Genomic DNA, 12,545 nt, shown 5'->3' on the forward strand with positions numbered 1-12,545 from the left:
GAATACTGGGACATGTGTTTCTCATTACTTATTAGTCTGCACAGCAATATGACAGACTGGTTTCATTTGGAAAATCAACTTCTAATGACACAGGGCTTGTTTCTGCAAGTTGTCCCTTGGGTCAAACCACTGCAACTGCAGAGAGCCCTGCTCAATTCAAAGTGAGCCTGAACAGGTGAGGCGTTTTGCGGTATCCCAGCCTTTTTCTTTTTCTCTTCTATTTACTGCTTCGGCCAAAACCTTAGTAATAATACTAAATAACATCAGACACCACAGGGATTACTGAGGCCATCCTATGTGCTAGTTTTGTTATCCTGAAAATATTCCCTGTACAGAAAAGATTTCCCTTTTTTTTTTTTCTTTTTTTCCTACAGAAACAGCTTTGTTGAGGAATGCAACACTAATTGAGTCAGCAGCTGCTTGTATTTCCAAGCCAGTGGAGAAATTTCTGTTAGATAAAGTTGAAGTTATAACTGGAGAAGAAGCAGAACACAATGTATTACAGGTGTGTATTTCATAAAGCCTTGATGGTGAGCAGCTTTGTTGTTGAAAAGAACATCTATATTTATTACAGGTTGCAGCAATCTGAAAATTACTTCAGTTTATATTTTAAATTTTCACTTTTTAAAGACATGTCTCTGCTAACCCATTTTTCTGTAGGCTGATATTTTCTTTTTTATATTATATTGGTTCATTTTATAGTCCCTTTCAGTAAGTGACGGCTTCAGAACTTCATTGTATTTTATAAGCATCTACACAGTACACCAGCAGCAACTAAAACTTTAAAATTGGAAATGATTTGAGTAAAGATTTTTTTATGACAAAACTTTCTTAGGGAAAAAGCAATGTGTTGCCAAAGTAATTAGTTTTATAGTTCATCTAAAATATCAATTATCTTTCTGGCCTATCAGGATGAATCTTGCTGTTCTTGATCTTCAAACTGTTGTTTTCTCAGAAAATAGCAATGATGCATATGATTTTAAAAATCTTAACATTGAAAGTTACATTATCATTGATTAAATCTTCTGTCTGGTCAGAACATGGAAGTTTTATTGTCTTTGCAGTAGTACTCTCCTAGTAGTGGTACTTGGATGCATAATGTTTCTAATGTGTGGTGGAATTAGGTTGTGGAACACTTGTAACAAATTCATCTGTGTTAGTGGATATCACAGATGAAGAGTTAATGAATATGAAATAATTGAAAAAGTAAACTGAGATTCATGCTGAATGTTTTCCATGACTAGCAGAAAATTTCGTACAGATCTGGGAGCCATTTCATTTTATGTAATAATGGTGATATATCTATGTATCTATCTTTGTATACATGCATACGGATGTATTAAAAGCCGTATCGAAAGGTATAAAAACATAAAGTTTTAGAACCAATAACATTTACATTTGCTGGCAATTTCCATCATGTATTTTTCTTTCAGATCAACTGCAAGCTCTTTGTATTTAATAAGCTTTCTTTAACCTGGATTGAAAGAGGCAGAGGATCCCTGAGGCTTAATGACACTTCTAGCAATAAATGTGGAATGTTGCAGTCAAGGCTAAGTAAGAATTAAATAACCAAGTAACACATACACAAAACACTAAATAACTTGTACTATTGCTGTCCAGAATAAGTTTATTCAGAACATTTAAAACTGAGTAGCTAGTTTTATTTACGTCAAGTTGATGAGAAGCTTTTTAACATTGTCTGAAGGAGTTAGCTGCATTACGGACTGAGGCACTGGGCATTTTTCACTCAGTTTGTACACTCATGCTTGCATATGTTGTTAGTGTCTCTGTATTTCTACTGCAGTGTGTCTTTAGCTCAGACACCAGTCCGACAGTTTGCTCTTTGTTGATTTTGCTTTTCCAGGGGCGCTATTTCAAGTAATTTCCGGAATGTTGTTTTACTCTGTGTCGCAGGTGGAGTGATTAACTTCACTTGTAAGAGAGAAACAGTGAAATATTTAGTAACATAAAACAGTGATTTAACAAAGTTAGTAGTGAATGCGACAGTGTTGTACGAGATTCGATGGAAAGGTACACTTGATTACTGCATAGAGGCCGGGGTCAGACAAGCTGTCGGAGAGACACTCCCGTTGAGTCACGAGGTTCAGAAAGGACCCCCTTCCTTTCTAAACTCCTTCTCAGAGAGGAGCCTAGGTGCGGCTGGATCCAATCCGAGTCCCAGACTTGGTCAATGGTTTGTGTCTAAAGGATTATATATGCGCAATCAATCCGTATATCACTTAGCTAAGGTTTCAAAGTTTAGCATGCTATTGGTCACTTACCAAGAATCTGTTGTGGCAAAGAATCTCTCAGCCTGTAGGAGTAGAACCTTAAGCCAGTGTCCCCACTCAAGGGGAGACCCTGGCGTGCAGCCCGCTGTGGTGCAGGAGAGCTCAAAGGGCTCTTGGGCTGTTCCCTATTTATAGAGTAAGAGAATTGACTTACAGGCAGATTCGCAAGGGAACAAAATATCTAGGTCCCCGCTCCAGACAGTGTTTTGACTATGTTGCCAGCCATCCCCCAAAGTTCACGTGCAACTGGTAGCAACTCCCACTGATGGCCATGGCTTGAGCAGGAGCCGGGGCTGGGGAGAAGGGGAAAAAGGGGAGAGCACACCACCACACTCCACCCCGTGACTGTGGTCAATTCATCTGACCTTCACAGAGTGGTGGTACAGTCACCTCTTGCCTCTGTGCCATAAATAGTATACTAATAGTTTGTGTGCCTAGAAATTCACAGTAAGTAGACAGTAAAGCACTGCTGTTTGTTATGTGTTAATTTGTATGTTTTGGGTGGTTGAAGTTGGGTTATTTGTTTAGTCAAGTACCAAACTTTTATATACAACATAACTATAAGCAACAAACATACTAAAATTAGAACTATCAAGATCACAACTGGGTGAAGCATATGATTAAACAGTCCTGTTGCTGTTGGTGACCATCCAAGAAGAATTTCCCACCAATGGTGTTCTTCATCCTCCTTCACTCTTTCAAAGACACGGTGTATCTCTTCTGTATCATGCTGAACAGTGATAAGAGTTTTGTGTCCATTATTTTGGATTTGTTCTAGCAGCTGACATAGGTCATCATGTTGTAGTAGTTTCTTCAGCAATGTAAGATTCATTCTGATAGGGGTAGGCAACAAATCTTGATTCAATGTATAATTAGATTGTAGCAATTGATAAGATGTAACAGGAGCTGAATAATTGAAGTCACATCCCATAATTTTAGTCAAGTTACAAACAAACATTTGAGTGATTACTTGTATCTACAGTAACATTATCTACGAATATAGAATTACAAAGGGTTCTCATACAAACACATCCTTTTCCAATATATATAAGTGCAGTTTCAGGATTTTCATTGAGGTGTATTTCAAAATGACAAACATTCTGTCCAGTGTCAAGACAAACGTCTTGGGCTTTGATGGTGTTACTCTCACAAATCAATCCTTGTTCTTCTCGTACAATGCATGCATTAACATCAACAGTCTGCCATTTGTTCCCATTCCATTGGGCTCACACTCTGTGTTCTGACGGATAGGGTATAGTTCCATTGTGATTTAATCCTAGTGCAATGATTGGGTATATGGTGTATACCGAAGCATTGCGTATTGTTAGGACCAAAGCTGTAGCCTTTTTGTTGATGGGGTTATAAACAAAACTGACTAAATACCACCAGGATTGAAATTCCCTTTCAAATTCAGTTGCATTATCCCAGATTACTTTTCGAATTTCAGTGGGTAAGGTACCTTCTTCACCTTCTCGTACAATTGCTGTTGCTGTAGATTGCATCCACAGCTGAGCTTGGATACAACTAAGAGCTAGAGAAACATTGGTTTGGGCTACACCAAGTGCATCCACAATCAATTGGTGATCCGTCTTATTAATTCTTTCCCACTGAGGCAATACATCAGATAAGAGCCATTGGTTAGTTCCCAGTGCTAAATAGGGAAGATCTCAATGGGTGTTCCAATTTGTTTAAATCACTTATTGTTGTGCTCAGTTTATTTGCAAGTACTTCAGCGTCTATACTATTTAAGACTCCTAATCCTATCCCTATGATACCGGTCACATCTCTCCTTGTTTGTCTTGGAGAGGTGAATGTTCGCCCATGTAACTGTGCTAACCACCCCGCATAGGATGTACTCAGGAATGACGAACATGTTGGTTTGATGGTAGAGATGTTAATTTGCATCACTAATTCTACTTGTTTAAGGGACCATGATGGATTAAATAACACTCGTTGTTGGCCTGTTTTTTTGATCACATATGGTCCAATTTCAGAAATTTGTGGGGATAGAGTTTTCTCATTCTTTACAATCGGTGTAGATGTTGTTGTATGAGGCTCGGTGATGTCAATTTTGGATTTAAAAGTCCCACACAATTGCGAACCTAGAGACAGACTACAGAAACAGGTTGTACTAAGGTAAAATTGTACCAGCAGTCCAATTTTTCAGAGGTGCAATGTTTCGTACCATTGATTACTGAGTTAGATACAGTGCTGGACAGTGAAATCTGAGATGCTTTCTCATGGGTAGACCCATTGGTCATCTGACACCCTATGTGAATTCTTTTCCCTGGCATTCCCTGAAGTCAGAGAAATCTATTAGTTCCGTCTGTATCCCAGATCCATTCATTTTCTAAGTACACTTTGCTTCCATGCATGACCACAGTGGAAAGATTTAAATCTCCCTTCCTAGAGGGTATTCCCATACTCTTGGTATACTTGACACAAGCTTGAGACCATGGCCACTCTAGAGTTCTTCGAGCACAGGTTAGAAGCAGCATTGCTGAGGTTTGGAGTATTAATACGAACACAGCAATTCCGTTTGCCATCCTGCAGGGTGCTGTAAGAGAAAACAAAGACTTATTTTGGTGGGGAGAGTCCAAACAGGCTACCCCATTAAAAAGAAGGAAAAATCCATTGTGCACTAATTCTGTGTTTTGCACCACTGCTATTGGTAGCTTCCCAGGCATGTGGGCCACGAGGTTTAGTTAAGGTCATGGGCGCAATACCTATGGCTGGTAAATTGACCATCACAGGCTGTCCTGGCTGTAATGTTGTTGGATATTCATTTTTGCTCGGTGGATGGGACGCTGAGCTCAGTTTTTACAAGGAATGCTCGGCTTACAGGGCTTCCAGTGGGCCCATATCGATTATTTAATTGATGGACTACTTTGGAAAGTCTCCTATCCCGTTGAGCCTTGTGTGGTTTGAGATTCTTTTTCAGTAAGCCATTAGCTCTTTCTACCATCCCATTTGATTGAGGGTAGTATGCAGTATGGAATACCCATTTAATTCCCTCTTGTTTTGCCCAATTTTGTACTTCTTTACATGAAAAATATGAGTCATTATCACTGTGGATCACATCAGGAGTAAGTAGATTTGAGAACCAGAACAATAGTCCTAGGACTGTATTTTTTCCATCGTCTCATCAACATTTAGTGGCCACGAGTAAGCTGGAGACGACCTCCACTCCTGTGAGGATATATCGATATCTTGCAGAGGATTTGAATGGTCCAATATAATCAATTTGCCATGTAGGCCATAACGTTTTCCCTTCGTTGATACGTAGAGGTGGTGCTTTAGCAGGATGATCTGCCTGCAATCTCAGTCTACACTGGGGGCATTCTGTAAGAATAGTTTCACAAGTTTTGTGGTTTATAGGCCAGCCTTTACTCTGTGCAGCAAAGTGCTTCTTTGCCTGTGTGGCCTGAGTTTTGATGTAACCATTCTCACAATTGATACTACTCCAAATCTAAGGTGATTTTCCTAATTTTGGTTAGCTCATCTACCTTTTGATTCCACTTTGCAGCAGGTTGATTATCCTTAGCATGGGCTTTAACCCGTCCAGTCCTAAAAGGTGTTTTCCTGGCTATATCCAGCAATAGTTGCCAGGCTTTCTTTCTCCAAACCGGGGATCCATTTAACTTCCCAGTTTAAGGTTTCCCATTGACAGAGCCATTGTGTGGCACCGGCCCATACAGCAGAACAGTCTACATACGGAATTTTTGCTCCATTCTGCGCAGCCAAAAAACTGCTCTTATTTCTCCTACTTGTGCACTACCTTCACCTTCCTTTACTACTTGTCTGCCAGAGGTAATATCTAATGCAACAGCTTTATAGTGCCATTTACCATTTACTCTTTTTGCAGAAGCATCTGTAAACCAAATGTTTTCCGTCAGAGTATTCTCAGTAAGGGGTGGTGCATCCAGAATGGATGAAGGTTTAAAAGGTTGTTGTAAGGCTAAAGGGTCTGTGTTTACTGGCATCTGTAATTTGGAAACCTTAGTGTGTCCCTCAGTTAATTGCATATTTTCTGCTACTCCTGTTAGGAAGGCATACCATTTTCTGGTAGTGGGTTTCTGTGCGACTGCTTCTGGGGGAGCAGTCCCCTTAAGGATTGCTTCTAGTAAATTAAAGGGTCCTCTAGTTTGCACATGTTGTCCCTGATGTATTTTCTCAACTTGTTTAACTGCTGGGACTAAAGACAAAATCCCTTTTCCCATTCAGAGCACAGTTGTTCTGTTTCTTTAAATACAGTTGAGCTAAACAATGATCCACCAGGGCCAGTTTGGAACAGATTACAATAAGTAGCACGTTCTGCGAAACCCCACTGGGCTATGATAGGGTTGCGGGGGTGTACCAGTCCCAGTGACTGGTATGTTTTTAATTCTTCGATTAGAGTGTTTACTGCCTCGTTGTGCTCTGATCTCCACTCCCAGGATTTGCCTTTCCGTAAAAGTGAGTATAATGGATGGGAAATTATAGAAAATCCAGGCACATGCTTCCTCCAATATCCTAAAGTTCTCATTAGTTGTTGTAACTCCTTCCTTGATTGGGGCATTTGCAGCTTTTCAATTTTTCTTAAGGTATCCAGAGGAATCAGGGCACTGCCTGCTATCCAGCAAGTACCTAAAAAATTTACTTCTTTACTTGGTGCCTGACATTTTCCAGGTGGAACCTCAATTTCTGCTTTATTTAGTGCTGGCCACGCTGCTGCTGCTGCTTCCCCCAGTGTCTCAGGAGAAGTTCCTCCAATCAGAATATCATCTATATATTGGTACAGTTTCACAGGTTGGCAGAGTGAGACTGCCTGTAAAACTTCAGCAAGCGCAGCATGGGCAACTGTGGGTGAATGTTTATACCCCTGTGGGAGTCTGTTAAAGGTATATTGTATTCCCTCCCAAGTGAAAGCGAAGATCTCTTTATCCTCCTCCTTCAAGGGAGCCATAAAGAACATATCTTTTACATCTAATGCCGCCATCCATGGGTGGGCAGCTGCTTGCAGAGTAGCTGTTGAAGTTGCAGTGTTTGATACAGCGGCCGTTAGGGGGGCTGTATTAGCATTTAGACGGTGGTAATCGACTGTTAAGTGCCACCTCCCATCGGGTAGGGATTTGCCTGGGAGGATGATTGCCCTGTGTATTAAATTTGGTATGTCTTCTAATCTCATCCTATTCTGCAACTAGGTGAGGTTTAAGAATTGCTGGGGCTCTTCTGATCAGTGGTTTCAATGCTGCAAAATATACTGTAGCAGATAGTGGGACATCGTGGTGTCCTCGTTCGTGCATGGCTTGTATGCAAGCGGCTTTTGTGATGGCTGTGGATAACTCACTTAGGGATTTAATGGGGATTATGGAGGGCTCACCCCCATGGTGTCAATTCCTCCCACCCAATAAGCTACTCGGCTGGTGATAGAATGGGGTGTATCTGTCGGGTCAGGTCCTAAATTTAAGAAAAATCCTGGACCCCGGTAGCCACTGGCTTCATCCTGTCAATCCTTGACATTATTCGGTTGCCACCACTTAAGCATACTTGCCACGAGTACTTGGTTTCAGTTTCACCAGTGTTCGCAAGAGAACGAAATATCCAGGTCCCCACTCCAGACAGTGTTTTGACTGTGTTGCCAGCCATCCCCCAAAGTTCAAGCGCAACTCATAACAACTCCCACTGATGGCCATGGCTTGAGCAGGAGCTGGGCCCAGGGCGGGGGGGTGGGGAGAAGGGGGAAAAGAGGAAAAAGGGAAGAGCACACCTCCACGCCCTGTTGTCATTTTTTGTACTGTACTGCACAGTTTCAGCAGATTATTTGCTTTGTATGCCAGATGTATTGAAAGAAACAAATATATTTTGCTATTTAAAAAATTAATAAAAAAAAATCTCACCACGTTTAGACCAAATGTAAAAGAGTAATTAATGAAAATATTAGTTGTATGCAAGTGGTAGAGAAAAATGTTGCAGTAAAAATGAAGATAGTTCTAATAATTTATCATATAAGCCTTCTTATTTTAGTTATGCGAAATCAAGGCAGCTTGAGACTGATTCTCAACACCCGACTCTGGGATCAAATGGTTATAAAAAGAGCAAACATCAAAAGCCTGTGCTTCACTGCAACAGACCAAGAGGATCACTCCGTTCAAGTATTTCTAATTCAGGTAAGCAAAAGTTAAAGACCCCACCCAAATCCCCATTTCATCTAAGATGCTGAAGACTTGCTGAGGCTTTGGTTTTAGCACATGGCCTTTTATGCTTTGCCAGGCTATGCTTAGCTTAGCTGTTATTTTATTAGGAAATGAGTTAGAAGTGCTGTCCCTTGGTATTTCAAAAAAAAAGGTGTGAAGATGGGATATGGCCTTACCACAGACATTTCCAGACTGTTTCTCATTCCACTGATAGAATGGATGTCGTTCCAGAGTCATATCCAGCAATTACTCTTTCTCACAGAAGAAACACTGTAAGAATTTCTACACAGGTAGTTACATATTCATAAGTTACTTCGGTAAAAAGCATCAGCTTTCTGCCATGGTTCTTGGCACAGTGCTTGCAATAGGCCATCCAGTGTAGGACCTCCATTTCCTAGTTGAGGAGAACACTGATTTAGCAATGTCACCTTATGTAAGACAATAGTCTTGGGAATCCTGGTTTTCTCTAGCAGGGGCTGATAAGTTGACAATGGAAATGTGGTGGACTTATTTGCAAATAAATAGCACATATGTCCTGGGTTGGGAAGTGAGACCATCCACGTGAGTTTAAGGATGTCTCTGGTCTCCCCCATAGACCTTTCTGGGGAGGGTTCAGCCTCCTGGGCAAGAAAAATGAATCACCACTTCCAGGAAGTGTCACGTCATACCATGCACTGGATATGCAAGCATTGTAAGTCTATCACTTCCAAACAGTGATTGGCTTAACAATGGCTGTGCTGCACAGCTGGTCTGCATGTGAGAATTAGAAATGTCGTAGATTTCCAGATGTGCTGCAGTTTTTCTAGCATATATACATGTAAACATTATATTATCCAAAGAGCTTCACATGAGTCAGGGAGAGGAGTCATAGGATGATGACTACAAAGGAGGCAGTCCACAGGGCTCCGTTAGGTGGGTCCTGTAGTACTCACCCAGGTTTGCACAAAGGGCTGACCCTGCCCCCTATCCTCATGTTTCTTTCTCCCTCCTCGCTTTTTGGTGGCATTGGAATTAATACAGCTATGAGTGAGGCAGGTCAGAGAACTGATCTGCATAGTTTTGTTTGGTTTTGCTGAGCTAGTTTTTTCACTTGATTTTATTCACCGGTGAACGCCCTAATGGTGGTACTGGCACAACCGAGAGGGTAAAATGAGGAGTCAGAGGATGTATGGAGGTGAGTCCACCCCTCTTGGTAGAAGCTGGAGTTCCTATTAGATTAAAATGACAGAGGAACTCCAGCTTTTGAATGAATAAGTAGAAAGCTACAGATAGAAATGATCGGACTGAATAGCTTCCTTTTTCATATTTATGACCCTACATTTTGTGAAAAGCCATGTTGAGAGCTTGGATTTGTCCACTAAGAATTGCATTTGTAGTTGAGACACCTGAACAACTCTGAATTGCTTTCTTCTTTGCCTGGCTGTAGGGACAGAATTGTTTGCTGCTGCAAGTCTGGGTAGCACAGGAGGCAACCCTGATCTGCTGCTGATCCCAATTCCCATAGCTTTTCCACCTGTACACAATGAAATGTGACATTCCAATCCAAACAAGACATAGTCCTTCCTGTTGCCAAGTGATACAAATAGAAATTATTCCACATCATGCACAGAAGTAGCGAATTGGGCTACATAAGACCATGAGCATGCAGTTACCCTCTGGTGGACAATTTGCTTCATAAGAACATGGGAAGTACTCTACTGGCACTTCTGACAGTGCCCAAACGCAGTGATTTTAGGAAGCACAAGCAAGCATGGCCATATTGTACGGTCTGTTCACCTCATTGACCCCCAGTATCCCTAAGTGTTGTATTAGGCATGTGAGGTCATGTACCCCGACTTGTTTCCTTTGCTATCTATTTTATGAAATAATTGTTCCTGAATTTTTCTAATTATTTTTTTAAACTTTTATTACTATATTTTTTGACCTGTTTTTAGGTTATACTGTCTGACCCCCTCTCTCTTGAGGCAGAAATTCTAGAAGTTCTTACTCACTGTGCAATGAGGCATTTTCTTTTACGCTGATCCTCTACCACTTTCATTAAGTGTACCTTAGTGCATTTATTGTGTACGCTATTCAGTTTATCCACCACTTTTATAATTTTGAAAACCTTAGTTATAGCCCTTTCTCATCCTTCTCTTCAGACTTGAAGAGTCACAGCTCTTCCCAGGGAGCTGCACCACACCCTTGATCATTTTTTCTGCTCTTCTCTTTACCTTCCTTAATTCTGCTATATCCTTGAGATGTGGTGACCGGAACAGAACACAGTAATCGGGACATGGCTGCTTGAAGGTTTTGTGTACTAGCAAAATGCTGCCTTGTCTAGTTCTCAATACCTTTCTTGATGATGCTCATCTTCTGTTCTACAATAGCAGAAGAATTCATGGTGTCTTTACATTTTATAATGACATATTATAGAACTCAGAAGAACACTTTAAGAAACTTGACATTATGTGTATTTCTTTAAGTGTGAATCTTCAATGGATTGTTTTGATTAAGAAGGACAACATACAGCTCTTCCATTACTTTTGAAAATCTCTCAGTCAGATTCTCTGTAAAAAATAGATATTTTTTTATGAGTTAGATTGGACTGTATGCATTTTATGTTCTGCAGGCAAGCTCAAAAGACACTGGTTACCTGTATGCAGCAATACATCACCGCCTTGTGGCATTGCGAAGCTTTGCTGAGCAAGAGCCAGATGCTAATCAAGTAGACACAGAGACGGAAATAGCTTTTCAACCATTGAACTGTGATAGCGATGACGAAGATGATGGAGAATTATGTCAAGTGAGCAGCAGTGGGTCTGGTAAGCAGAAGTTTTCCTGCGAATGCTGTAATCCTTTCAGGGTATTTTCTTGTAAGCAATGAATATTGTACTTTTTTTTCTTTTCATGCTGACTGTAACTTCCATCTGTTACAGATACACCTTTTGAGGTAAAAGAGGGTAATTCCTTTTTACTATTTTAACTTATTAATGTTAAAATGCAAGGTTTTGCCAGATGAAGCATCTACATATCTTAATAGCAGTGGAATATTCTTTTGAAAAAAAGGCTAAGGGTTAAGAAATTTTAATATTTTACCTAAATCTTTCTTCAGTATATTTAAGTAGAAATGACTATAGGTATTGAGATATTAGTTGTTACTTGAGTAAGTGAAAGTTGAGACCATTCACATAATAATGTTAAGCATAATGTGTTTCATAGGATATTCATTAGGCAGTGGTTAATTTAAAACACGGGTTATTGATCAGCTGTAACTACCTCACTAGGAAATTTACAGGTCAAGATTTGCACACCAGTTTTGCCAGCTTTCTTCAACATAACAAAAATGTAGGCTCCTCAAAGTGAAGCGTGCAACTAAAACAAGGTATAAGGGGCAAGCTGCTGACTTAATCCTACTCAGAAAGCAAGGCAGAAACAGCTGTCAGACTTAAAAGCTCTTCTATCTTAGCAAAAGACAAGTCACATTTCTGGGGCAAATTCACTTGCTTGTGCCAAACTGCTACAGTGGATACAGGAGCTGACCAATTACGTTTGATTTTCTAATAGAACTAGAGCAGACATGTTTGAGTTGCTGATCATAGCATTAGTTTCCCTCATCAACTGAGCAACATACTGTCCTTATATTATAAATTCTTCCTTTTAACAACTATTCAACAAGAATCAAGTCATGTACGAGTAACGGCTCATGTATGAGTGACTGCTTAAGGAAACGTCTTTTTTCCCCTTTAGGCAAATAGGTTGCAGTTTACAGTGCTTGTTCCTGTTATTAATTGTTGTTTAACTACATTTCAGTAGCATTCAGTGCTCTAAACAAAGCATGATGCTCTTATACAACATTTTCTCACATACACCTTTTTTCTGTTTAGGAAATGGGAAAATTGTTAGCCCTGAGAACTCCCTGGATTGCTCCCAGATAATCAAACATTCCCTCTGTAATTCTAAATAGTCTCTATTGACTTTACAAAGAGTTTCTGGTAACTTGAGAACTCTGGATGGAGCTTGATTCCTTTCCAGAATTATTGCTGATAAGAACTCTTTGTTCTTTTGGGGGGGGGGGGGGGGAGGAAGGAAAGAGGGG

The 12,545-nt window shown here is 40.4% G+C and overlaps 1 protein-coding gene across 3 annotated transcripts in view; it reads left to right on the forward strand.

Moving 5' to 3' along the window:
• Positions 1-12,545, forward strand: part of RANBP3L (RAN binding protein 3 like) — a 40,161-nt gene that overhangs the window by 20,487 nt on the left and 7,129 nt on the right. For all 3 annotated transcript variants that reach the window (XM_063320990.1, XM_063320991.1, XM_063320992.1), the window contains 4 exons: positions 375-505; positions 1,434-1,554; positions 8,298-8,440; positions 11,079-11,271. In XM_063320990.1, the coding sequence (XP_063177060.1) occupies positions 375-505; positions 1,434-1,554; positions 8,298-8,440; positions 11,079-11,271 (588 nt within the window). The remainder of the gene's footprint in view (positions 1-374; positions 506-1,433; positions 1,555-8,297; positions 8,441-11,078; positions 11,272-12,545) is intronic.

This window comes from Chroicocephalus ridibundus, chromosome Z, assembly GCF_963924245.1.
Source record: "Chroicocephalus ridibundus chromosome Z, bChrRid1.1, whole genome shotgun sequence".
In the NCBI taxonomy this organism is placed as follows: Eukaryota; Metazoa; Chordata; class Aves; order Charadriiformes; family Laridae; genus Chroicocephalus; species Chroicocephalus ridibundus.